The sequence below is a fragment of the Thalassophryne amazonica genome, chromosome 22 (assembly GCF_902500255.1).
Source record: "Thalassophryne amazonica chromosome 22, fThaAma1.1, whole genome shotgun sequence".
Lineage (NCBI taxonomy): Eukaryota > Metazoa > Chordata > Actinopteri > Batrachoidiformes > Batrachoididae > Thalassophryne > Thalassophryne amazonica.
The window spans coordinates 7,948,756-7,976,748 of NC_047124.1; the positions used below are offsets into that span (position 1 = coordinate 7,948,756).

General features: G+C 41.2%; 1 protein-coding gene across 5 annotated transcripts; it reads left to right on the top strand.

Moving 5' to 3' along the window:
• Positions 1-27,950, top strand: zmp:0000000711 (tubby-related protein 3). 5 transcript variants are annotated; one of them, XM_034163508.1, is made up of 13 exons: positions 1-136; positions 11,191-11,232; positions 13,099-13,150; positions 17,766-17,928; positions 18,065-18,277; positions 21,906-22,033; positions 22,128-22,319; positions 24,605-24,717; positions 24,838-24,955; positions 25,054-25,152; positions 25,767-25,938; positions 26,046-27,457; positions 27,492-27,950. In XM_034163508.1, exons 1-12 carry the CDS (start codon positions 117-119, stop codon positions 26,177-26,179), a joined length of 1,446 nt encoding a protein of 481 aa, XP_034019399.1. In that variant the 5' UTR covers positions 1-116; the 3' UTR covers positions 26,180-27,457; positions 27,492-27,950. The 5 variants fall into 5 exon arrangements, with proteins under 5 accessions (XP_034019399.1, XP_034019398.1, XP_034019400.1 ...); XM_034163507.1 differs by lacking the exon at positions 1-136 and adding an exon at positions 8,359-8,485; XM_034163509.1 differs by lacking the exon at positions 1-136 and adding an exon at positions 8,359-8,485 and having other exon boundaries at positions 22,191-22,319.
• The last annotated feature ends 43 nt before the right edge of the window (positions 27,951-27,993 follow it).

Sequence of the window (27,993 nt, forward strand, 5' to 3'; positions counted from 1 at the left end):
ACGCGTGTTGTTAGTGTGTGCGGTTACTAAGGAGAGAGTGTAAGAGTTCTCTGCAACCGCCTCCGCTGAAAAGTCCGCTGCTGGAAGAAGACCTTCCTTAGCAACTGCGGATAAACATGAGTTACTACAGTATAAGGTGAGATTTAAACGTCTGTCACCTGTTTAATATGCTAGAGAATGTTGAATTTGTACGTTTGTGGAGTGAAAAGCTAACATTGCACTGGAATAAATTGATTTCTGCCTCCCCAAACGAAAAACTTAAGCGTGAACCCTCAACTTTTGTAAGGCGTCGGGGCAGCTAACATCTTTTTAACACTTAGTGTTTTTTTTTGTTTGTTTGTTTTTTTGTTTTAAAGCTAGCAGTCAGACGAACGGGCTTGAAAACCGCTTCACAAATTCCACTAAGTAACGGGGAAATGAAAAATCACCAGCGCCATCACAAATGCGTCTCATTTGTTTTTATGGTGATTTGCTGTACTTTTATGTAGCTCTGAGTTCTTTTAAGTTCTTTTTATTATTTGTGTTTTTTAATTAAAGATGGAAACCAAAATATTCAAAGCCTATTTCTGCACTGGTAACAGCGAAGGTATTGCACAGCAAAAATGTGAATGAATGGGTTCACCCATACCAGCCAGTATGTGTAGACAATAACTAAAAAACAGTAAATGTCATAAACTTGTATTTCAACACATTAATGGAGGACATAATAAGGATGAACTGGGTAGATGGTTGTTAACTTTGATGCACCATATTAGTCGAAAAAGCATCTTTGTTTTTCGCGACTGTCTGCCACCTGCTGGATGAGATTTCTAAATTAAAGCAGCTACAGCAGCCCTGATTATGGGTACCACCATGCAGCCTTTATTTGAGGGTTTCATTGCTGTTTTGTTGGGATGTTTCCATACAGTTTTGAACCGAATAATCACACTCCCCTGCTCAGAATTTGTAAGACTACTGAGTGTTGGAACGTAGGACACAATAACAGATATAAACCAGCTCGCTGGTTAATTATGGTATATCAGATGATCTGCATCACAAATCTGGGCATTCTGCCACCTTAAACCTCTGACTAAGCCTGGGTTTGAACAAAATAGAGGTGGGTGGTAGTCATGTTGGGGCATGTCTTTTCTGTAGCTTCCAATCCTCTAGAAGTCATAAGCCTTGTCAGATAGTCATTATTGCCGCCTTATGCCATACGAAAACATGTTAGTCAGTAAATAGTAAATGCCAATTCTATGTGTTTGTGTCCCTTTTTTATTTTGTTTGAAGTAACTGGAAGCATCAATACAAGCAAATTTATGTTGTGGAGAATGACGAGGTCGCACCATTATCTGCTACTATATGCAAAGGTTTTAAGCACATTTCATGCTTATACTTTTAATTAGGTTTTTGCACTCATTTAAGCATTGAGTGTGTAACATTTTGCCAAGAGAGGCATGCCATTTGTGTGTGTGCAAGTTACTATAGAGAGATTTGTTTTCTTTTCATAGATAAAAATCAAAGCAGCACCCACCTTTTCCTGTCCAAGTCTTGTAGTTTCAGTGTGACCCCTTCCCCTCCCTGTTGCACACACACACACGAAAAAATGCAGACATAATACAGAATATTGTCTGTCCATAGTGTAGTAGTGTATTACATAAAGTAGCAGTCATTACTGTGATTGACTGAGTGATTGATTAAAACTGAAAATTCCAAATGCCAATTTCTTGTGCTAATTGTTTGGCAGTAATGGTTTCCAATTTTTTTAAAAAATTTTTACAACAATAAGAGTGCACACTTCTGATTATTTGCACTCAGTATACAAAATACTAAAAGAGGATTAACTTTTAGTTTGATCTAAATTATGACATGTTATTTGCCAACTGATCATAACGGAAAATTCTGGCATTTTTACAGCTTTGTTTGCAATCATGATGCATATATAGCTTCTAAAATATTAATAATTTTGGTTTAATGGTTTTGTGTTAGGATTAGAGCCCGACCGATATGGATTTTTTGAGGCCGATGCCGATAACGATATTTGGATGAAAAAATGCTGATAATCGATAAATCGGCTGATTTGCCGATAGCCGATAAATCAGCCGATCAGCTGAATGTTTCAACCTCTTAGCAGTAAACGAAAGTTTTTCATGCTAGAAATAAGGTCCACACAACGTGGGCTTAATAAAAAGTGTGACTGAAGCAATGAAGCACATTTGATACATTACTACATAAACTAGGTTAATCAAACTGAGTTGAACTGAAACGGGAGAAATGTGGGGTGAATGTAATCGCAAAGTTATTACAAACAACATCCTTATAAACTTACTTGTATGCTTTTGTCAGCTGATCAGTGCAGCGTGACGGCGAACTACGGGGGCCGGTGATGAACACATTTAAGCAGGGGTGTAAGCAGCTCTCAGTTGAATGGAGTCAGAGCTCCATCTACTGGACAAACAGTGCAAGGACATTTTACATTGTTGACACAAACTTTATTTCAGTAACTGTTCTGTTTATGAGAAATTATCGGTGTTGTATCGTCAGAATTTCAGCCGATAATGAGTACTTTGAAAAGGGCTTATATCGGCGGTAATATCGCCCGGCCGATATATCGGTTGGGCTCTAGTTAGGATATGTATTAGCATAGTATTAAGTCAGTTTAGTACCCGTTTATAACCTGTGTTTTGTATGGTGATGACCAGGAGCTTTTGTTCATTTTTTTAAAACAAACATTCAGTTACTAATTTGTCAGTACAGAAAATTAGCAATTTTTAATTAACCATTTAATGCTTCGTTGGACAATCACATCAGCAAAAGTGCCCACGAAGCATTAAATGGTTAATTAAAAATTGCTAATTTTCTGTATTGACAAATTAGTAATTGAATGTTTGTTTAAAAAAAAGCTTCTTGGACATTGGAGTAAGAATCTTGGTTACTCTGTTAAAGAATAATCCAACCAGCAGTGCTCAAAATCTGTGCACATAAAATTGTCAGCTACCATATTTTGCTTGTTGATTGTTTGTCACTTATTAAGAAAAGCGGGTCCTACAGTATATAGGGACTGATATCCATTGGTAGAGCAGGTAGCTCTGTGGGATAAGGAGTTTGGCTGTAAGTGTGTAGGCCTGGGTTTGATTACCCATCACACTACCTGTCTGTGTCCTTTGTGTACTTTATGTGTATTGTCTCAGCCCACCCAGCTGTAAATTGGTACTTAAGTTGGAACAATACAGACAGTTGTAGACTCTCATCCGCTTCACGTTATAGATTTCGAGGATAAGCACCGGCACCAGTGGGTCTCAGGACCTATATAGGACTTGCAACTTGTTGCTTGTGATTTTTTTGGGGGGGAATTATACCGACACAGCACAGCTAGCATCCTATTGTCCTCCGACGCTTATTGAACCCTTTCACTTTAAATGAGGGAATACGTTGGCTTTGTATGTGTGTGTCAGTTTTGTAACAGGAGCCTCAGCAGCGGACTTGTTCTCGGTCAGCACCCCACCTGGGATGCACTCGGGTCTGAAGGCTACACTTACACAGACGGTTTGTGTTAAAGTTCACGGAGGATGACTCAGCATTTGGAAGGATCCGTTATTTTCTTTCTTTTGTATCAAGACGTCAGGAAGTTTTTCGACCTCTGTACTACGGTTGTCGATACGCTGCCACGTTCATCGCGGTTTTGCTGTACAAGATTTCTTCTAATGTACAAGGGCCTTTTTAAATGCTTCTGATCAGGCGCTTGAATGCGCACAGTCACACAAAAGTGGAAACTAATTCAAGTCCAGATTTTTCACCAAACCCTTTTATCTTTCCGTCTAATCAAAGTGGTTTGGCTGCTTTCTTAGTGCTGAATGAAGTGACCTCAATTCTGTTATTCACCAAAGACAATTTATTGGTTTTGGTTCAACTTGAGAGTTGTGTTCAAATTTCCACACGTCAGAATTAGTTTCAAATTGAGTCATCAAAAGCGAGATGTCAGTATTTTGGCTTCACATTTTTACACTGGAAGTTAACGGGAGCATAGTTAGCCCGTTAGCTTAGCTGGTTTTGGACTCAAAGAGAGGAGTGTGTTCGAGCTTCTTTCACCGCATGCCCCACCCGTTTATGCATTAATGAATTCATAGCCACGTAGCCAGAATCAGTGCTATCATCACTGTCAGACACAGGCTTCATATCGGCTGTTCTGGGTCTCTATGGAAAACCTACGAGCAGGGGCGCTGCCTGAGATTTTGGGCCCCATGAAAAGAAATTTTACTGGGCCACTCACCATATTATTTTGTCAGTATTATAATTGTATTAGGGGCCTCTCTGGGCCCCTGTCAATCATAGGCCCCTAGAATCCTTCTCCTTATGGCCCAGTCACACATGATGATTCTTGAATGAAGGGAAAAAGTAAAATTAAAGCCACAATTCGTTGAGAAAAGGTGGATGAAAGAGGAACTAAACAAAACCAAAGCTAACGATCTCGACGCGTTAAGCGAAATGCGCCTGGAGCCACAGCTGGAGCAGTGTGTGTCTGCATCTCTGAGTTCCAGGAGTCGGTGCTGGGATGGAGCTCATAGCACCTGAGTCCTGGAGAAACTGCAAACAGAAGCTGTGGAGATCTGTGTGCACGTCGGTGGGACCACCTGCTCTGGTTTCTCATCCAGAACAAAAGAGGGATCATCTCCTCATCATCAGAATCCTCACTGTCTGTCATCACGCTGCACACTCCGTCTTGCTCCAATAAAAAAACTCTCTGGTGTGCCGTGGTCGCTGCTCTATCACTGTATTACATTACTAAGCCATATATATATATATATTGATTTATAACAGAAAACCGTCAAAACAGGGAATAAATATGTGTAAAGATGATTGAATATATCAGAGCAGTAAACTGATCAGTCCGTGTGAATGCTGCGCATTGACTCCCCATGTGCAGTTATTCCACGAGCTGCAGCTGATCCACAACGTGAATTCTGCCTTCCAGAACAGCTCTTTATATAATCATTTGAATCATCTACTTGTTGCAACAATGTACATAAGGGCTGGATTGTCATTCCTACACTCATATTGTTATATTTAATAAAAAATAATCAGCACACACAGGAGCTGCAGCTGTCGCTGCCGCTGCATTCAGGTACCGTCGGAAATTACATAACTTTTTTGTTGTTTCAAATTCAGCAGTTGCTTGTGGCAAAATAATAATTGTATCCACACAAAAGACTAATTCTTCTCTATATAACTTGCCTGAGCCCAGTGAAGCTGACCGTCCACCTGGATAAACAAATCCAAGCAAACAGGCTGAGTTTGCCCTGTAATTTCCGACAGGACATGAACGTAGCAGCAGCAGTGCTCACAAACCGGCTTCTGCTCTGTGTGAAAACATTCAGCTGCTTGAATGAAGTCAAACTAAATAACTTTACAAAAACTAAACAAATGATTAAAAAAACCATCAAGAATGACAGCAAAACGAAACACGGATGAATTGAGGTTTTCGTTGCCCTTCGTTCAAATTTTTCAACAGTTTAAAAATCCTGCCGAAGCGGCACCTGCAGGAATGAAGCTGTGCGAAGGTTAAACAATGCCAATGAAAGTCACGATTTCTTGTTTCATTTGGGCTTTGTTGCCCTTCGTTAAGTGCCGTGTGACTAGGTCATGAGTCTCCCTTTTCGGCACCCCTGCTTACGGTGACATCCCACACATGCTTTGTCCAGTATACATACAGTTTGTGTTTTTTTTGTTGTTGTTGTTGTTTTTTTGCACCTGCTATTATACTAACTGTCACTTTTGTACTCAATGTCTGGTAGGAATACGAGGTCTGTCAATAAAGTATAGGTCCTTTTTATTTTTTTCAAAAACTATATGTATTTCATTCATATGTTTTTATGTCAGACATGCTTGAACCCTCATGCGCATGCGTGAGTTTTTCCACGCCTGTCGGTGACGTCATTCGCCTGTGAGCACTCCTTGTGGGAGGAGTCCTCCAGCCCCTCGTCGGAATTCCTTTGTCTGAGAAGTTGCTGAGAGACTGGCGCTTTGTTTGATCAAAATTTTTTCTAAACCTGTGAGGCACATTGAAGTGGACACGGTTCGAAAAATTAAGCTGGTTTTCGGTGAACATTTTAACGGCTGATGAGAGATTTTGAGGTGATACTGTCGCTTTAAGGACTTCCCACAGAGCGGGACGTCACGCAGCGGTCCCAGGCGCCGTCGTCAGCCTGTTTCAAGCTGAAAACCTCCACATTTCAGACTCTGTTGATCCAGGACGTCGTGAGAGAACAGAGAAGTTTCAGAAGAAGTCGGTTTCAGCATTTTATCCGGATATTCCAATGTTAAAGGAGATTTTTTTAATGAAAGACGTGCGAGCGGATTGCAGTGTTGGCTCGCAGCCACTGCGACGCTCCGCCACAGGAAAAACACCTCTGTTGGAAGCCTTAAGGACAAGTTGGAACATGTCCAGCTGTTAAACAATTTCTCATATACTCACTCCACTGAAAGCCATCAAAAGCCGCCTGGATTTTACAAATGGTTATCAACACGGAGGTGTTTTTCCTGTGGCGCCGCACCGCGCCGGCTGCGTCCCGACGCGCAGACCCGTCCGCACGTCCTTCATTAAAAAAATCTCCTTTAACAGTGGAATATCCAGATAAAATGCTGAAACCGACTTCTTCTGAAACTTCTCTGTTCTCTCACGACGTCCTGGAGCAATAGAGCCTGAAATGTGGAGGTTTTCAACTTGAAACAGGCTGACGACGGCACCTGGGAGTGCTGCGCGACGTCCCGCTCTGTGGGAAGTCCTTAAAGCGACAGTATCACCTCAAAATCTCTCATCAGCCGTTAAAATTTTAACCGAAAACCAGCTTAATTTTTCGAACCGTGTCCACTTCAATGTGCCTCACAGGTTTAGAAAAAATTTTGATCAAACAAAGCGCCAGTCTCTCAGCAACTTCTCAGACAAAGGAATTCCGACGAGGGGCTGGACGACTCCTCCCACAAGGAGTGCTCACAGGCGAATGATGTCACCGACAGGTGTGGAAAAACTCACGCATGTGCACGAGGGTTCAAGCATGTTTGACGTAAAAACATATGAATGAAATCCATATAGATTTTGAAAAAAATAAAAAGGACATATACTTTATTGACAGCCCTTGTACACAGCAGACTCAACCACTCTTGTAATAAATGGTGTTTGAAACAGCTGTGCAATTGTGCCCATAGTGACAGTTATTACAGCAATGGTTGCAGAATAGGTTTGTTGTTATAACGAGGTGGATGATAACTGAGTTGTGGTTACTGTAGTTACTCACGCAGTAGCTTCACATCTGACCCAGTAGACCAGTGTGTTGCTCATGCAGTCATGAGCAAAAGTCTTCATTTTTGTAAAAACCTTTGTAAAAAACCTGCTGTTGCGACATGATGTTTAAAGATAGAGCAGTTAGCTGCTTTTGTCGCCAGAATACTCCTGACAGACTGAGGCTGATATTTTTAAGGTCACGCGCACAAAAGAGGGAAGAGGAGACTATACATTACCCCGGTGGTAATGGCGTCAGCGCATGTAGCTTATTTCCATCGTTTGTTTTGGGCTCATTAATTCCCCCCTCAGGTGAACGATTCCCCCTGCTTATCATCAGTTGACTTATTTTCCATTTTATCCCCGTCCCATGGGATAAACGTGTACAAACACACTCGTCTTTTTCTCTGTTTTCCCTCTCACTCCTTCAGAAAGGCACAGAAAAAGCATTGAGAGGCTCTGGTCTCCTAGCAACAAAATTAAGATCCCAGCATTATGTCTGTTTTTAGAAAGAGTAATCTGTAGGCTTGTGTTTATTGAGTTTGATATAAAACAAAAAAAACAAAAACAAAAAAAAAATAGCATGTACTTTGACTCACGCTGACAATCACAAATACTGAATCTTGAAGTTAAATTTCAGAGATCTCTGCTATTTAAAGCGCAGTAAATTCCCCCGATTGCATGAAACTGGTGCACTTTATATCCGCCTTGTCTGTGATTTGATGAATCCTGAACCCGCTATGAATCAGAGGGCATGAGTCATGGTTTTTGCTGAGTCTTTCAGAAAGTTAAAGATTTAACAAATCAGTATCAAAGAATCACAGTGTTCACAAGTTCCTCAAACTTTCTTTTTGAGCTGATCTTGGCAGCACAGCGCCCGTGCCTATTATTTTGGCATACCTGTCTACCCATCGCTTCATCCTCGCGCGCTGCCTGAAGCGTGAAGTCATGGTAACCGCTCCAAGCCTCCGACCTCAGTCTGCCTCAGCCCTGGTAGCCGTCACTCCCCTGGGTGGAACATAGCTACTCTTTCACTTCTCATTCAGTCACATAGTAGCTGAGATCTTGAAGCCTGCAGGACTGCCTTTTAAATTGGACTCTTGAAAAAAACGTGGGGTTCTAAATGAGTGTGTTTTTGTGAACCCATTGGTCTAACACCCTAGAAGCACCATCCATGGATAATGTAAAGAATGCTGGAGCTCAGCCCGCCTACAGTCGCTGGTCATACAGGTAGCTATATAAATTAAGATGTTTCATACATTATCTTTACCGTGCTGTCCAAAGATTCTGCTTTGGGATTACAGATTGACCTGTGCACAGAGGTCAGCTCGGCTATAATGCTTTGTTACACCGCTAGCTGAGTGGCTATCTGTTAAAGATGTGTCTCTCTCATGTTTCTGTCAATGTGACATTACTTATTTACTGCATCAGGCTGTGGCTGCTGCAACCAGAGTTAGTGATTTGTGCGTACATGTTTTTAATGAATTTTCCCTGGCTGCTGTTGGCTGGCTGATTGCACTACACAAGACTAAGAACTTGTTTAAAATAGCTGTATGTGTCCACCTGGTTACTAACATGGAAAAAGCTGAAATTTGTCATGCATCTTTGCAGTATTAATAAATCTCAGTGACCTCGAGTTTTGTCTGCCTTTTAATCTGAAACATCTTGTGTTTTTCTAAGTCACTTAAAGGTTGAGTCCCTTTTGAGTTTTTTTCCCATTTAAGTCATAAGAGTTTTATTTGGTGGTACTATAGTTTTAGTTGTTATTATTCAAATAAAGGATTTACAGTGTTATGTCACTAATATGATCACAGTTTACCTTGCGGGGAAACGATTTAGAATTTTTGACATTTGGTTAAAATACAACAATCTACCATGACACACTTCCCGTGTCGTCATCATAGATCATGTTTTTTTTTTTTTTTTTATTTGCCCTCAAATGACAAACCTGGCCAGCAGTGTTAATTGTGATTGAACATGACAATACTCAATATAAAACTGAATGGAAGAAAGCAACATCTAGGAAACAGATGAGATCCCATTTGGAAGAACTCTGGGGAAAAAGTTTGGACTTGTTTTGCTGGATATCTGCTGGACAGGTAAGATGACGCACACAGGGCTGCTGTGTCAGATAACGATAGTTATGTTACTCACAGTTATAAAGTTTTTGCTTGTTTTGTCAAAATAAAACCATGCGAAGATGAACTTTTTACATTTTTTACCTTCTTGGAAGCTGGAAATTCCAAGTTTCCTTCAAAGGCAGCACATAGCTACTTCAACCTAGTCTCACAGAGCGAACGTAGTATGAAAGTTACCTAAAATAAATATTTAACTAGCAGTAAAATTAACTGACTTTGTGGTTAACTGTTAATAACTACATTCAACACAGTAAAATTACTAAATGTAGTGGAGCCTAAAACTTTGTGTTTGCCGTTTGATTATTGCCACATAAAACAGAATACCATTTTGGTTCTGTATTACAAGTTTGCGCTCATTCTTTCAATCACACCACTGTTTGTGGATGGGCCGCCCCGGTGTTTGGGAACAAACTGCAAGTTTTGGACTACAGCATCAGGCACTCACTCCACTTAAATTTAAAAAACTTAAATTGCCTTTGGCAGAAATTATGTTGCACTCATTCAACTTTCAAATCCTTTCCGCAGAGGCCCAGTGGAAGGCTTTTAATTAAAATTAACAATGGACGTAACGGAGCGTGGTATGATAAAGAGACTCCTCTGGTTCATGCTTTGCAATTTTAAACTGTTGAAACGAAGTCATTAGCCATCTTTATTCTTCTTTTGTCCCATAAAGCCAAAAGCGGTGACTTTTCCAACACTTTGTAATGTCACATGGTAACAACATGGTGCAACCCCTGCGGAACTACAACTTGATGGATTAGAAAATGTTAGCCAATGTCAACATTTTGATTGTTGAATTATTGTGTCAGTAGTTTTAAATAGTTTAGTTTGTACAACAAAACAAAAATCTGAAGACTGTGCTTTGTCTTATACAATTTGGTGTTGAACCAATTCAGCAAAAACCTCACATGAAGTTTGACACCTCAGTTTAATCCTAGTTAATGCTGGTTGAGGTGCAATGTTGATGGACCTGAGATCTCTGTGGTTACAGTGGACTGACAACACTGACACGTCATTTTGTCACCCAAGCTGTGGCAGAGTAATAAAACATTGATCATCCTCACAGCCGCAATGAGGCATTGTGGGTGTTTGTGGCATGTGTACATAGAGTCTTTTTTCCCCCCAGAACATTTCCAGTAGATGACATTCTCTTCACCCCCAACAGACTGTAGTCATCTGAACCATCAGTTTAACATTATTCTTATTATTTAAAATTCTTTGTATTGTCTTGTTATTCATATTTACGCTAGGCCAAAATATGGCCATCGGGTATTGCGTAGACCAGTGGTCTCCAAACTATTCCAGGAATGGCCGATAGGGTGCAGGTTTTCTTTGCATCCACTGACTCCAGCAGGTGATTTCACTGATGAACTCATCCCACCTGCTCCAAGTGATGTTAATCAGTGAAATCACCTGGTGGAGTCAGTGGCTGCAAAGAAAACCTGCACCCTATCGGCCCTTTCTGGAATAGTTTGGAGACCACTGGCGTAGACTTTGGGTCCGTCTGCCTGTGCTCAGCATAACTCCGGTCCTATTACGGTCAGGGTCTTCAAATTCACAAGGAGCATTTTTGGGACACAGACCTTAGACAGGTTTAAAGATGGCTAACCTTGACCTATTCTAAGGGGTCAAAAGGTCACATTCTCTCTACACAGTCTTTCATTAATTACATGCTCATACAGCCGAGGATATTTTAGCATTGCATTATATTTGAACCTGCAGCTGAAATTTTTTTCAATCTTATTTTTCCTTCATGGTCTGTCTTGTCTGGGTGCCAAACTGCTGTTTTCCCTGAAGACCCTCCAGCTCCACCAGCTTCTCCTCCAATTCAACAGCAAGGTAGACATAGTCACACGCCCTGCTTTCACAGTTCAGAGTACACAAGGTTTAACTGATGTGGAGCCATGAATGCACATGTAAGATTACATGTGTTAACAAGAACATCAACAATGCACACCTTTGGTCTTGGACACCTTGCACCCAAGTGTTTTCCTCACCATCTTGAATGACCACCTCAGATTTGTAATTAAAACCTATGTATTGCTGCCTCCCATCTTCTGGCATTCTTCCTGTTACCACCGCCACCTGCTCTCGGGTGCAGTAGGCGCCCGGCTGATTGCCAGTACCAACACTGGATGAGGATTTTCACTTGGCGGTCGGACAGATGATGACTTGAGTTTCACGAATGTCATCAAGACAAGGTTTTGAGTATCGCCATCATGTAGCACTTCAACCACTATTCCTCAGAGCTGTGATTCAGATGTTTTAACTGTGATGTTATTCGGCCGAAGAAGCGATGACGACGGAATGAGCCTGTGAGTTCACAGCTTTTTTTATTTAAATGTAACTGCACAACAGATGACTTCAACAGGTAAAAGCCTGGTCAGTCTTAACAGGCTCTGAGAGCACAAACCGTAGGAATAGTCTGTACCAAACAATTGGCCATGAAGTGGTAGATGAGAAGATTGTTCGCTTTAACGGGCCAGGTACATTGGAAATTAGTCCAACAAGCAACAATGTCCTTAAGGGAAGAAGCAGAAAAGTTATCCACAGACATAGGCAGAGTTTCAAAACTGTACCAAGCGACCAAACCTGGAATCAGGAGGTTGGATTCAGGAAACACAAAGGCAAACACGAAGAAACAATGCAAGAGAGCAGGTGAGACACTAGACAATCTGCGAAGGGTTATGAATGCTGCCAAACAGTTAACATGGAAGTAGAGAAATGTGAACCTCTAATCCAATGAACAGAAAGTAAAGCCACATGAAGGAGACATCAGAGTAAAAGCACGAGGAATAACAAACGGTGGAAAATCACGAGAGAGCACAAGTACTAGGGGAGCTACGACCACTACCTTTGCGCACCCCCCCCCCCCCCCCCAAACCAAACAAACTTTTTTTAGGTTCCTTAGATGACCCCAAAACACAATCAGGATGTCCCCCCCCCCCCCCCAAAAAAAAAAAAACAGTTATCCAAGATGGCATCCAAGATGGCTGCCAAAATAGGATTTTTCACTAAAACACCTTAAACAACATATAAAGAACTTAAATATCACAGACATGCAATGGGAAGACCATTGCAGGTCACAGCAAACTCATTTGTGCCTAAACTAAATTCATTCATGGGTTTAAGATTCAAATTAGCCGCCAATAGACCCTTATCATTGAATCTCTGTGATATTTAACTGTTTTGTTGTTTAAAGGTGTTTTGGTGAAAAACCCTATTTTGGCGGCCATCTTAGATAACTGGCTTGAGGCCAGTTTTTATTTTTGGGAACATGCTGATTGTGTTTTGGGGTCATCTAAGGAATCTAAAAAAGTTGGTTTGGTTTAGTCGGGGTGCAAAGGTAGTGGTCGTAGCTCCCATAGTAAAGGGATGACTGACACAAAGGGAGCATGAGGAGAAACACCAGATAGCAGTAAAACAACACAGAATAAAACGCAGGAGATAACACAAGAAAGCGCAAAACCCAGTGACCAGAAAGGTGAACTGTGACAGAATTAAATGTGAAGGAATGCTGCTTTAATATGACATTATAAAAGGATAAACCTGGAACAGCTGGTATTAATGAGGACGAAATGCTACCCTCTACTGGCATGGTTGGTAAACTCACACTCAGTGTAGAGCACAGATTTACTGTTTGTGTGACAGGTTAAAGGTTTTTATTTTTTAAGTAAGACAGTTTTTTTTTTCTCCTCCCTGCAGTGGTATTGAAGAGGACAGCGGCAGTCTGATGCAACAGAAGCTGGAAAACAAGGTCAGAAAAATATCATGTTCACAGAGAAGAAGGAGAAAAGAAGACATTTGTCACTGGAGTTGAATGTCGGTTGTATTTATGAGCTAAATTTTAGATGATGTTGTGTTCTGCTGCTTTGTTGCTGGCAAAGATGAATTTGCCTGACTATTCTTAAATTTATAGATTTATTCCTGTTTTAGGACTTTTTTCTCTTCGAACTAGAGTGCGCATGTATCGAGGATATTGATGATCAACACGATCCGTGCAGTTTTGCGTAGCTTGTGATCAGACTAGAAATATCTATTTTATTTCACCTGTTGCTCCACCTTCTTGTCAATCAAATGCATAACCATTTCAGCAGCAGTCACACCAAGAACACTGTGACCGCCTCCTCCTCCTCCTCCTCCTCCTTCTGTCTCTCTCCTGCTTCCTCTCTCTCTCTCTCTCTCTCGCTCTTTCCCCCTCCCCGCCTGTGCGCTAATGACTGCTGATTCAGTTAGCGGCAGTGACTGCGCGTCCACAGGCGCACTGGTGCTGCAAAGGATGTTTTCAGTTTATTGATCCACAAACTCAGAAAAGGAGGATGGACGGAGATGTTCCCAGCATGTGTCCTGCTCTTTGTGGGAGAATCCAGCTTCATCTAAGCTGAAGACAAACAGGAGCTTTTATTTTTATTTTATTTTTTTTCTCCAGAGAAACCTGTTGGCTGTTTGGTATGTCGCTGGAACGGGTGGGTCTCTTCTTGGGTGTCTTCTTCTTTGTTGTTTAAAGAGTCTTTCTCAGGTGTTGTTCTTGGTGAGGTGGCTCGAACCTTTATGACTGGCTTCTGTTTACTGTCATTGCAACAAAACACATTATTATAGAGTATGCTGATGTCTGCTAATGTTAGAATGAATCGATTCTGTTCTTAAGCAGGCTTCTTCTTTTTTTTTTTTTTTATTAACTACGCGCTCATGTTTTGGTGAACACAAGAAGGAAAGTCCAAATGAAGTCACATCCTGACAAGAAAATCCCAAGTGCAGAGCATTTACAAAGTGAAGGAAAATTACAATGGATTATCTTAAAACAGCTGCAGGACAGGATTAAAATAATAATGTTCATTAAATTCATTATTTTAAAACTTGTTGTAGCATTTGAAGTAATCCAGGTTGTTTCTAATCCAGTTTTACTGGAATCAGTCCAGATTACGACGGCTGTCTTCATGTTTAGAGACACTTTATGGCTCATGTTGAGTTTTTGATTTGGTGGACAAAACTGGAGCCTCTTTTCAGGCCAGAATGTATTGTGATTTCTTGTTAGCACTGCTCTGAAGTCAGATTTTACTCCATCACTAATGATGTTCATTATGTACACTCTGCTTTATGTTTCATTCATCTGCTGCTTTTATTTATAACTGTGAAGTGAGCATACAAATTCTGGTGCTCTTGAACGATGTGAAAATGTTTTTGTTAATTGTTTTATGACATCAAATTGAACAAAATGCATTCAGGCATCTTTTGATTAAGATTTCTGAAAATACTAATAGTAGCTTTGGGCATGCAAACTGACATTTGATCCAATTGACCTGGAATCCATATATTTGTGTGGCCAACATATGGTTCAAAATAGGTTGAAAATGATGACCAGGGGTCATCTGGTGAGGTTGCACCCCCCCGGTTGTCTCCCCAGGGAGGACTTCCAGGCCATGTCCAATTGGGAGGAGGCCCTGGGGAAAACCCAGAACAAGATGGAGGGATTATATTTCCCAGATGGCTTGGGAATACCTTGGAATCCCCAAGGAAGAGTTGGAGGACAAGGATGAGTATAGGGAAGTGTGGGATGAGCCTCACTGTTTTTTGTCAGTGGAACTCAGACCAGGATAAGTGGCAGAAAATGAATGAATGAATAAATGGATTGAAAATTAAATTTCTTGACCTCGATCTTTGCTGTAATCAATTCCTTAAGGGTAGTTTCAAGGTCAGTCTTCATTGACATTTGACATGTTTGGTAGAAATCAGCTAAATTTTGGAGACAAAGTCAGAGAGGTGAGATTAAGATGGTTTGGACATGTGCAGAGGAGGGACCCAGGATATATAGGGAGAAGGATGCTGAGGATGGAGCTACCAGGCAGGAGGAGAAGAGGGAGGCCAAAGAGGAGGTTCATGGATGTGCTGAGGGAGGACGTGCAGGTGGCTGGTGTGACAGAGGACAGGGTGAGATGGAAACGATTGATCTGCTGTGGTGCCCCCTAATGGGAGCAGCCGAGAGACAAAGAAGAAGGTAGAAATCAGCAAAATCACCGACAGGAAGTAGACCAACAGAAAGGTGGACAAACAGGACCTTGACCCCACTGATGGATTTTTGGCAGATTTTACCTGGCTGGGCATTTCCTGAACCCACCCACACCCATATGTGTGCCACCTTTGACACCAACAACCTCAACTCCAATGATTAATCTTTGGTCAATTTGATCTCACCTGGACAAATCCAGAACCCACCTCCATATTGTTTTTAGATGCTGCAGTGTGATTTTTTTTTTTTTTTTTTTTTTTTACCTTGACTCCAGGGTTCTTGACCTTTGACAAAATGAATTCTTTGATAGTTTTGTTTTAAATATATCATATTGTAGAGATTTGTTTACACTGTGAGTTTAAAGGGCATCACTTGAGTATTTTTTATATAAAGAAGCTAGTTTTTTTTTTATTTTTTTATTGTTTTAAATTTGATGTGATGAAAAAAAAATCAACTGTATAATGTGTGTAAGCTCTAGGGGGCAGAAATGTTTTTTCCAGCACTGTATGGATGAAAACTCCTTAAGTCATTGTGAATAATGGTGGTAGTTTATCCCGCTGTGGTTTTGTGGTGGACAGTGAGTGGGTGAGAGGTTTCTTTTTCAGAGCTTCCACAATGCCCCAAGACTTACCAAAGCTTTTTGTGCAGGCAAATATGAGGCAAAGCCTTCTCGTCTTCCTTTCTGGCTGGCTGCACAGCATCATGAAACACAAGTTGTTGTTGCGCATTTGGTGTGCGCTAATTAATGCGCTTGCGTAATCTGTCAGTTGGGGCCTCTGGGAAACAGATAGAACATGACCAGGGTGAAATTTCTATCCTCGCGGGAGCAACACGGCTGAAGCGTGCGCCTTCAAATGTCAGTGCAGGAAAGAGTCTGCACTGTTGTTCTCAGTGTGATGGATATTCATGGAAATATTCCTCTAAACAGGGAAGAGAACAACATGAAATGACAGTCACACAACACTCAGTATTGTAATGACTCAATGAACCCATTCAGTGCACTCGGCAATCAGCCATAGCCTGATAGCCGAGTTTATGGTTTATTACAGCTTCATGTGTCTTTCTGCATTATGGTTCAATTTTACATGACATTTAAAAAAAACAAAACAGTGCACTAAACTAGGATAAAAAAAATATAAAGTAAAAGAAATATGTGCTGGGTTTATAAAATAAACACCCAAAAAGCCCAGACATCATAAGGAGCACGTACCTCTGCCAAGACTCAAGTAGATATCTGAACCACAGGTTCCTTAAAGAGAAATCTGAGGGAGAAGAAATATACAGTATGGGAGGTCCTGCAACTTATACTGCAGAATGTACATATTCTGTGATCAAGTTTTATCATTTTGTTCTGTTCACGCCATCGTGTGTATCGTGTTTTGTTTATTGTGCTTTCACTTATGGTGACAACATGGTGACACTTAACTCACTAAACCAATTGAACTACAAACACACAATAAATCAACAACACTAACAACACTGTTAAACTAACATGATTCACAAAAACAACATTTATAACTCCAAAACCCAGAACTCCCATAATGCATTGCAGCACAAGAATTTATAGGTTTAGTGACTGGCCTGGCATTCGTTCCAGTTTAATTTTGCTGAGTATCATTATCATGACATTAAATTATTTTCACGATTACGCATTTCTTAATCCAGTTATATGATCGGTTTATTTTACTTTTCATTCACATGTAGGAGCACAGCGTGCATTTATTTTTTATTCCCCTTCCCTTTCTGTAACAACGAATCACAGCTCTTAGAGGACCACATCATACCTAGTAATGGGGTCAACCCTGCCTCCTCACTAAGATAGGAGTTTCTGCCAACGCCTTGCTCAGATTTGCTATCAGACACCTCCTGGCTCACTCTTAGGCTAAGATTCCTTGCCAGGAAATTTTATGCTAAGTTAGGAGCTCTTTGAGAGGACTTTGAGCTGCTTCATGCATACGGGCCCAGATCTTCATGGGGATCTGCAAGTCCTCCTGCTTTGCAATGTAAGTTTAGGGGAAAAAAATCCAAGATCGCTCTTAATTGTATCCATTCCAGAAGTTAATTGCTTCGTCTTTGTTCCTTACTCCACCCCTGCACCGCCTTCCAAGAAAATTAGTTCAGCAGTTTTTACATAATCCTGCTAATAGACAGCTCAACAGCACTGATAACATCATCACCCTAGAGCATTCCTTCACCATCAACCAGTCCAACCCTTTGATCACTAAACTTGAAAGATTTACAGAAAGGTCCATAGCAGCCAGCATCAGCATGCTGCATTATTTATGGAAGCTCTTTTGGAAAAATTGCCTGTTTTATTGAAGCCGAGTTCTTCAGGTTCCACTTCTGGTCTCTGTTTGGTCCTCAGAGAGCTCTGCTGGAGCAGAAGCAGCGGAGGAAGCGTCAGGAACCTCTCATGGTCCAGCCCAACCCGGAGGCTCGGCCCCGACGCTCCAGGCCACAGCGGAGCGACGAGCAGGCGCTGCTGGTTGAGTCTCAGCTGTGTGTCAGCAGCGATGTCACCATGGATGGTGAGGGGAACTCTTTCACTCTCCTGCTTATATAAAGTTGCCCCAGTGTGCTGTAACTGCGCAATACAGCTTAGCCACAGTCCAGTCAGTTTTTTTTTTTGTTGTTGGTAAATGAGTGAATTTTCCACTATTTTAGGGATTGATGGCCCAGCAGTCTTCATGGGCTCAGAAACACCTGATGAGGGAACAAAAATTCAAATCTTATCTGTGAGCCAGACTCACTCCGAGCTCTCAGCGCAGGCTCCGTCCCAGCCACAGTCTCCTCCTGCCGAGGAACCTGAGAAGGACGGAGACACTGAGACGCTGCTTGAGACAAAGACAGACATCCAAGAGTTGCTGCAGAAACAAGGTGAGTTTGGTACTTTAGTTTTATTTTTATTTAAAACATATCGACAGAGATTTTTTTAATGTGGAAAGTTGTGAACTTATTTATTTCTACATACTTATTTTTATTGAGTTTAATGTAATTGTAACATTTACTGTATTTTCTTCATGTTTTTTGTTTATTTGTTTTTTACTCATTTGGGAGGTCCTGTGACTTACTGAAAAATAACTTATTCATTATTCATAATAATAGTTAGAATGACAGAGATGGAAAAGTGGAAGACTACATGTTTTTATTTTTAGACCACTGCATGTTCCAGAAAAACTTTGTTTTGTTTTTACGTCCCTCGAAGCTGTTCTGGTGTACTGCAGAGATGCAGACGTTGCTGTAAGTGATGGCGACATGCTGTGAAATGGGTCATTTAATAGTAGGCCGGCATTATTCACACTGCGGTGCATATCTGCATCATCGTTCTAGCCTCTGCCTCCCACACTGACCAGACAGTCAGCAGATTTTATAGAAGTTGTCTCAATTTCTTGCCCAGAGTGGTTTACTGTGTAGCTCCACTGACCACTCCAGAGCAAAAACATCTCCTGCCGCAAGTACAAACAATTGTTAGCCACACTGATTCAGACGCTGACTGTTTGAGATCTGTTTTAGTTGGGTTCAGAGTCTTCAGTCTCACAAGTTTCCATTTTGAACGGTAATAATGAAAGGCATCATTGTTAATGTCAGCCCAACTTGGCATCATAATGTCCTCGAGGTTCCAGCAAGTATTTTTGGAAATCTTGTCTCATATATTGTGCCCTGAAGGAAACAGAACAAATTGAGGTTCATTTATATTTGATCAACTCGTTCAATCTTGATCTTATTTTTGGCTGAATGCATAATTTACCATTCCTTTGCCTGACATCTGAGATTTATTTTGAGGAGGTTCTCTAGCTTTTGTTTTGGTGGTTATTGAAATGTTTGCACTTTAGCCTGTTGTGAATTCTGTGACTTTTCCAGGTGAATGATGTATTGAGAAACTGGCGCACAGTGTTGTTGTAGATGAAAGTCTTTAAGTGAGAGGGAAGCTAACAGTTGTCGTCTCTGCTTTCTGATAATTCTCACCATCTTCCAGTGTTGTAGTCAAGGTCTAAATAATCAAGGCCAAGGCTTTGAACACCCTTCCAAGGCTCAGGCCAAGGCTTTGAGCACCCTTCCAAGGCTCAGGCCAAGGCTTTGACTCATCCAAGTCTCAGCCCAAATCTTTGAACACCCTTCCAGTGCTCAGGCCAAGGCTTTGATTCATCCAAGGCTCAGGCCAAGGCTTTGAGCACCCTTCCAAGGCTCAGGCCAAGGCTTTGAGCACCCTTCCAAGGCTCAGGCCAAGGCTTTGAGCACCCTTCCAAGGTTCAGGCCAAGGCTTTGAGCACCCTTCCAAGGCTCAGGCCAAGGCTTTGAGCACCCTTCCAAGGCTCAGGTCAAGGCTTTGAATACCCTTCCAAGGCTCAGGCCAAGGCTTTGACCCTGCAAGGCATAAAAAAGATAATGGACCACACAAAGACAGAGATTCATACAGAAAAGAGACAAAAACCTGGACTTCCCCCCAAAAAATCCCCCCTATCCCCCCAAAAAGTGTATGTTGTGAAAATACCTTCAAGAACAGTAACTGTTTTTTGTGGCCCAGACACCAAAAGTTGTAAAGTAACAGAATTCCATATCCCTTGAAAACACTTTGCAATTTATAGTTATAACCAACACATTGGCCTAGAAAAGGCCTAGAAAACAAAATGGGCCTTAAGGCCAAGGATCAGGGCATTAAAACACTGATATCTTCTCACATCCAGGTTACAAAGTTGAAGAAATACATTGTTTGGCAATTTTATCTATTGCATCATTCATTCTGTTTGCTTTAGGCGAGCGCTTTTCCGACACCTAACTTTATTATCTAAAAAATGATGCCTGTTGAAGTTCGTGGTGATTTTTTTTTTTTTTTCCAATTTCTTTGCATAAGAAATGTAAGATCCCTCCAGGTGATTGACAAAAAGACAAAATCTGAAAATAAACATCTGAAATACTTTGTGGAGAGATATTTGAGGTATTTGTTCACAGATATCGTCTCCTGTCAGTGAAGCACCGCCCACTGGCGACAGCTCGGTAAATTGAGCTGTAGCTGCCGCTAAGATTTACGTCCTACCCGATAAATGCAATTATCAATGACGAGGCAGATGTCTCAACCAGTCCAGACCTCTTCAGACAGCCCAAGCCACTTTATATCTGTCTCTTCACAAGTATACGGTGGGCGGATGAGAAAGGGCTGTCAGCCTTCTCTCTTGTCATTAATCTGCCTCTTGCAGAAACACACTCGGAGAAACCCTCAGTGGTTGTGACAGGTGGGAACACTGAGTTTTCACTTGATTTTCTCTGAACAATGCTGTTATTTTTTATATTTAGAAAACTGCAGATATTACAGGCAGGTTCATGAGAGCTTCTTATGTAAAAGAGCTCAAAGCGATCTGCTCCATGGTACTGAAACAGCCGTCTGAATATTTCAGCGTGGAAGTATGACGGACGCTTTCGCCTCTGCCATTGCTGAAATATTGCATCAGTTTTTTAGAAAGTTCTTGTCACACATCAAAGGCTGGAGATGAAGGAATAACACTATGTAATGCTCCATCACCTTAGGGACACATTCCCTCCCAAACTGTCCGCAAGAAACATTTGTTGACAGTCAGATCATGCAAACAGCATCATACTGGAATTAGAAAAAACATGTATTTTGTGTTTGTTTGCGCCATGACTCTTCTGAGGTGCTTGGGCCAATTTTCCACCAGACTTACTGTGTGCATGTAGGTTGACCCCCATAATTGTCCTCAAGAAGTTTATTTTGGCAACGGTTAAAAATCACTGGGATCAAAGGTCAAAACCTGGGTTTATCTGTCTTTTTGTTCCTTTACTCCTTTGAGGTCCTTTGGTATATTTCAACAGAAGTTGATATGTGGAAGATAGTCAACCCCAGAACTGCCCCTAAAGAGTTTGTTTTGGCAAAGATCAAGGTCATTGGGGTCAAAGGTTAAGATCAAATTTATCACCCCCCGTTTGTTTGTTGGTCTACTCCTCCCAAATCCTTTTGCCAATTTTTGCTAAACTTGAGTTTGTCAATGAAAGTCGTCTCCAAAATTCTCCATATCACATATATACAAAATCAACCCAGAATGCATTGCATCGTCAACGTTCTGCTTTTTTTTTTTTTTTTTGGCAAAGAGCTGAACTTTCAGTCACTTTCGTGCAGTGAACAGTTTTGGCAACCATGTTTTATTTCTACGCATGTCTATGAGAAAGCTGAATAAGTTGATCCTGTTTTGCAAGAATGTGACCATGACGCAAAAAGAGAGTAAAAAATCACTTTGGCAAACGTCGAGGTATTTGATTTACAACCTGATGTGGACCAAATGTGTCAGGGTGCCAGAATTGCCCTGATGAGGTCAGCCAGAGGTCGATCATTTGGTTGAAGATCAAGGTTAATGGGTTCAAATGTCAGGTTACCGTAGCCATCACCGTCTTTATGCCCATGCGTGCTGTTACCGAGTCTGGATTAATGATCCAGAAAAAATGGTAAACAGATGATGGCATCTCGATCAAATCTTCGCCTCTGCTCCCTGACCAGGTCTGTGTGGCAGCATGAACTTTGATGAAACCAGTGAGGGTGAGGAACGGGTGGAGGACGAACAGACACGATCTCAGTCCCCCAACACAGACGGCACCAGGCCCGCTTCCGCCTCCAATGGCAAGGAGGTCTCCCAATCCATTCACTCACCAACGGTTATACTTGTTCTCGCAACATCGCAGTTATCTAACAAAACCACGTGTGTGTATTTACTTCACCAAGGAGTTTGTACCGCCTGGATCGCCGACAGCAGAGGGCGCACTAAATGATGTTGCTAATCTGGAGGAGTTTGTCCTGCGTCCGGCTCCACAAGCTGTCACAGTAAAATGCCGAATCACCCGGGACAAGAAGGGAATGGACCGCGGCCTCTATCCTACCTACTTCATGCACATGGAGAGGGAGGACGGCAAAAGGGTGAGAGTTTTGGCTGTAAGAGTTCACGAATTTCATCATCACAGTACAGCGTTCATGTGGACATAAAGTCATTTTGTCTTTTTTTGTTGTTTTTACCCTTGCTCCATGTGATTTTAATGATTTGTCCTGTTTGTGTTATATTTATTTCGTTGATACATAAAGTGGGAGGGTTGTCGTGATCTGCACTTCCTGTGAGAAGACATGGTCTAGACCCCAACTGTGGCAATTTTTTGTTTGTTTTTTTGGGGGGTGGGGTAAAAGGTAATGATTTTAAAATGATTTTACCCTCTACCTCCAGTGTACTTGAGAATTTATACAACTATTGTGTCATTGTAGTTGAGTTCTTAGTCAAACTGACCAAGATAAGGACCCCCCCCCCACCCCCCCCACCCCAAAAAAATGATATAGGACAGTTGGCATCATATTTTTGTATATTATTTGGGGAATTTTAGGGATTTTTGACAATAAAAACACAAAGTATCACAATGATGAGGAAATGACAACGTTGTCTACCTGAATTTTGTGTGTTTGTTTTGGGGTTTTTTTTTCCACAAAATTGACAAAGTTGACTTCATTTTGAAATCTTATGTTTATTTCACTGGTATAAATCACAAAATTACAGCTAACGTTATTGGTGGTAAAGGATTTATTTTGGGGAATTCCGTGGCAAATGAGTTTGCTCCGTCAATTTGTCAGATTTTGAAGCAACACGATGGAGGTAGTAGTGCATGTGAAAGTTCCAGAATTTGATGATGCATGTTATGGAAATTGTAACTTTCCCATTTTCCCTCAACTGCCTTTCTTTGGAAAACCAAGTAAGGAGGTGATGGTCTAGTGGTTTAGCGTTGGGCTCGAGACCAGAGGATCCTTGGTTCAAATCCCAGCCCAACTGGAAAATCACTAAGGGCCCTTGGGTAAGGTCCTTAATCCCCTAGTTGCTCCCGATGTGTACTGAGCGCCTTGTATGGCAGCACCCTGACATTGGGGTGAATGTGAGGCATTATTGTAAAGCGCTTTGAGCGTCTGATGCAGATGGAAAAAGCACTATATAAATCAGGGTTTTCCTCAGACAATGGAACAACGGCGTTTTGCCATTATACTGTGCACTGCTCTCAGGTAGGGATGGGGAGTTTTCTAATTCATCCAGGCTGTGTCTGTGCTGAACGGACTTGCTGCCTGCTCGCCACTCCCCCGCCGGCAGTGAGCCGGGCAGAGCCACAGCGCTGCAGCTCAGAGTGAGAGAGCACAGCATCTCTCAGTGAAAGAACAAAAAACTCCATCAAAGTCTTCCAATAAAAAAGCTCCTTCTGCCTGTGTAACTAGTGATACAATCAGAAATTAACGCTTTATTTTACAGTTGAAAGTCTTCACGTTTCCAAAGTTTGCTCAAATAAGCCGCAAACACAGTGTGAGAGTGACAAGTCTCCATTTTCCTCGGAGAGATTTCTGTGAAGGAAAGAGAGAGAGGAGGAGGGAGGAGGAGCTGATCAGTGTGAATGGCAGATTTATGCGCTACACACTGTGAAAAACCAGCGAAGCAATTTTAATAAATGATCATCTTCACCACACAGCCTCAGTGAAACAGTAAAGTGTGAAAAACTGATTCAGAAAGTTTTTCATCAAGGGTTTCATCTTTAAAAGAGGAGATTTAGTTCTTTGCTTCTTCCAGTTACTTAAAGAAGTATCTTTTTTTTTTTTTTTAATTTTCTTGTTATTATTATTGTTTATGCACCAATAATGTGAGAACTTACTTGGCAATAAATTTGATTCTGATTTTGATTTGACAGTCAAATCAGTCCAGGTTAAGCTCTTGCTCAAACAAGAAGAGAGCAAATGTTATGTCCATCAAATATTAATGTGTTTTAAACTTCTCAACATTATTTTATTAATTTAGACAGAAACATGCAAAAAAGAACTTTGATATCACAACATAAGTGTCATTTTTTTTTTGTCTATTATTCTCGTTTTCAATACATCTAAAACCAGTCAAAATGACTTGCAACGTGCGCCACCTCGGGTGATAATTGCCAACTGCACCACTATACTAAAAATTCTGGGGAGAACCCTGTAAATGTAGTCCATTTAAAATCGTTATAATTCTAAATGGTCTTGTGTCATGTTTCTGTGTGAAATTTGTTCAGATTTTACCTGGCGGCCTTTAATTATTATCTTTAAGTACAGGTGATTGTGTCCTAACTCAAAGTGCATGAGATAGAAAATATAAACCGGTAGTTTCCTGCGGTGATCCGTCTGATTGATCATCGCTGTCCAATTCGCCTTTTCAGGTATTTCTGCTGGCAGGAAGAAAGCGGAAGAAGAGCAAGACGTCCAACTACCTGATTTCAGTGGACGCCACCGATCTGTCCCGGGAAGGAGAGAGCTTCATCGGCAAACTCAGGTAAAGCCGCTCTCCACCTTCGGCCTCTTTTCGCCCACAGAGGGCTTCAGAGTGACTGAAGAAAACGCACAGACAAGGCATTATTTCTTTGACACCATCTCACGGTGTGTCTTCTATCAGGTCCAACCTCATGGGGACCAAATTCACAGTGTATGACAATGGCACAAACCCGAGCAAAAACCCCAGAGCTCTGCTGGAGGAGAGCAGCACGCGGCAGGAGCTGGCCGCCATCTGCTACGTGAGCGCAACACAAAGACACTTTAGCGTGATTAGATTTTTTTTTTTCTTCCCCATTCAGTCATCACCTGAAGTGACATTCTGTGCAACATTTGGCAGGAAACCAACGTTCTGGGCTTCAAAGGTCCTCGTAAGATGACTGTGATCATCCCGAGCCTGAACAAAACCTTTGAGAGAATCCCCGTCCGGCCTCAGAATGTGAGTCTGACCTTTGTCCTGTCCAGTGGTGTCAGAATAGTTTAGGCGACGGAGCAGGATCTCTCATCGCCAGAGGTGAAAACATGATAACCATATAATGCTGTCTGCAACGTCACCACTAGATGGCACTAAATCCCACAGTTGCTTTAAATAATACTAATAAAACAGGTATGTTATTGTGTATAATCTTCACAAATGCTGTGTTTATGTATGCACACTGTGATTGTCAACCTCTCATTTCTGGATGCAGCAAACAGAAACATTTTTTTTAACTCACTGTCTTAAAGTGGCGTGATGGAATTTTCAACGCCATCTAGTGGTAAGACTTCAGTTGTCTCCCTGCAGTTGTCAAAATGTGCAGGGGTTGGTTAACGCTGGAAAAAAACCACTTCAGGTTTGTTCTAAGCAGATGAGTGGACACTCAGAAAGGGCAAGGCGCAGTTATTCTGTTTAGTTGCCGTTTGAAACCTCACCACTAGATGGCATCAAAAACTCTGTCATCCTGCTTCACTGTTGTTTCACTGGCTTTTCCTTAGCAGCAAACACGAGCACGGCGTGTTTCTGTTTGTGCTTAATGTGAAAACGTAGAGACAAAGTGTGTGTTTGTCCTCCAGGAGCAGGAGAGTCTCCTGATCCGGTGGCAGAACCACACAGTGGGCGACCTGATCGAGCTGCACAACAAGGCCCCCGTGTGGAACGACGACACACAGTCGTACGTGTTGAACTTCCACGGGCGCGTTACTCAAGCGTCAGTCAAAAACTTCCAGATCGTCCACGACAATGACCGTAAGTGTCCCTTTGTTACTGCAGATCTGGGAACGTTCTCCAGTAATACATTTGTCTTTTCTCTGCACTGCGTACACTCACGGTTGCCATGTTCACTTCCCTTCCAGCCGACTACATCGTCATGCAGTTTGGACGCGTGGCCGAAGACGTCTTCACTCTGGACTACAGCCATCCCATGTGTGCCCTGCAGGCCTTCGCAATCGGCCTGTCGAGCTTCGACAGCAAGCTGGCCTGTGAGTGAGACGCAGCGCAGGAAACGCTGCACACCGCGCTCAGCTTTTCAAGCATCTGTCCTCAGCAGGATATGAAACAAATATGAGGAAGATGTGGCTGCCTTTTGGTAAACAACTTTTTTGTAAAACTCTTGATCCTCTCGACGCCTAATCTCCAGTTTTGTGTTTTTTTCCAATTTTTCCAAGTTGTTCAGAAATGTGCACACATGTACGGACTAAAAGGGAAACCAGCACACTGCTCTCAGCTACGCTGCCGCAAAACCAACTCTGACTTTATATGACACTTTTTTGTTCTTTTTTGGGGGGGACTCACTAGCAGCACCATCCTTTGGTCCATCTGTCCAACACTTTGGACAACCACAGAAGAAGATAAAACCAGCTGAAGATTGACAGACATTTTGTTTCCACCATTCAGTTGGATGGATGTGAGAACAGCAGTTGAACACAGTGCGTTTACAGAAAGTGACTCGATCCAAACCAAACCGACTCTGCGGCTTCACATTGTAAGATGACGTCAAAACAAAAAATCAAAGTATCCATGTGGAAAATCACACCATGGCTCAGAACCAGATCGGAATCCAAATACGTTTTTTTTTTTTTTTTTCTCTTTCAGGCAAAATTCTTTGGACATATTTTACCCACCTGAGTCCAAGTTTGGGGCAAGTTTGAGCAACTTGAGTCTTACACAAGTACAGCAAGTTTTGTATGTCTACAATTAAATGATCTAATAGTCTTTTGAACTTTAAGAAGTGTTTCACATTCTAATGTGGCAGTAACATTTTTATTATTATTATTATTATTGCCCTTTTCTCTGCATGTTGAAAAACCATTTAATTGAACAGGTTTGTCTAACATTTTATGTTGTGACTTAATTTTGTTGAAGGATGTTGGATTCCTACTTTAATGACTAAAAAAGGAGAGATATATACACTGTACATACTGTATAATAGAATCAGTTTTTAAAATTAGTTTTGTCTGTGTTTGTTTGTGGAATTGTTCATTTTTTTCTATTTGAATATTTTGTGTGCCGAATTAAAAAACTTTGTCACTTGTCACAAAATGCTTAAATGACATTTAAACATTCCAGCTTATTAACGGATACAGAAGTCTTATTTCATGTCACTTTTTGTGCCTACAAACACTTAAAAAAAGATGTATGGAGTTGAACCCGCTTCTGTAAAGTCCACATTTTATTAGTCAGTGTCGAAAATCAGATTTTTAAATTCATATCAATAAGGGATAAATATAATTCTACACAACTGCCTCGTAAGTGTCCCCAAAGTTTTGTCCTTTCTCCGTATGCAGGAAAATAATTCTGAGGGTTTGTTCTTTCTGGAGTCAGTATACTTTTATCTGTCTTTATTGTTATTTGAGTTGTGTATTTGTTGTTTCTGAACACTATTAAGTATTTGGTTCATTGCAGATTAATAATATTACCAATATTTTGCCAGCAGTGAAAAACACGCTTTAAAGGATGACTGAAAATGTGCAATGGAGCTTTGAAATAAAAACATATATACATGTATTTATATAAAATGTTTTGAAATTTCTACTCTTTCACAACAAAGGATTTTGGGAAAAACAACCTTCCATTCGTCACATTGTAAAAATGACAATCAGACATAAATGTTTTTGAACACAATGATCAAGCATGTTTATTAATATACTGATTAAACTTCAGTAAAACACTGTTTGCTTTGACAGATGTCATTTTTACCAACAATGAAAAAATAAGTATTCTAACAGTGTAAAATATAACCAAAATAACCACTTTTTGAAGAAAAAAAAAAACCGCAGCTTTCCTTCATGCGTTTTAAATGTG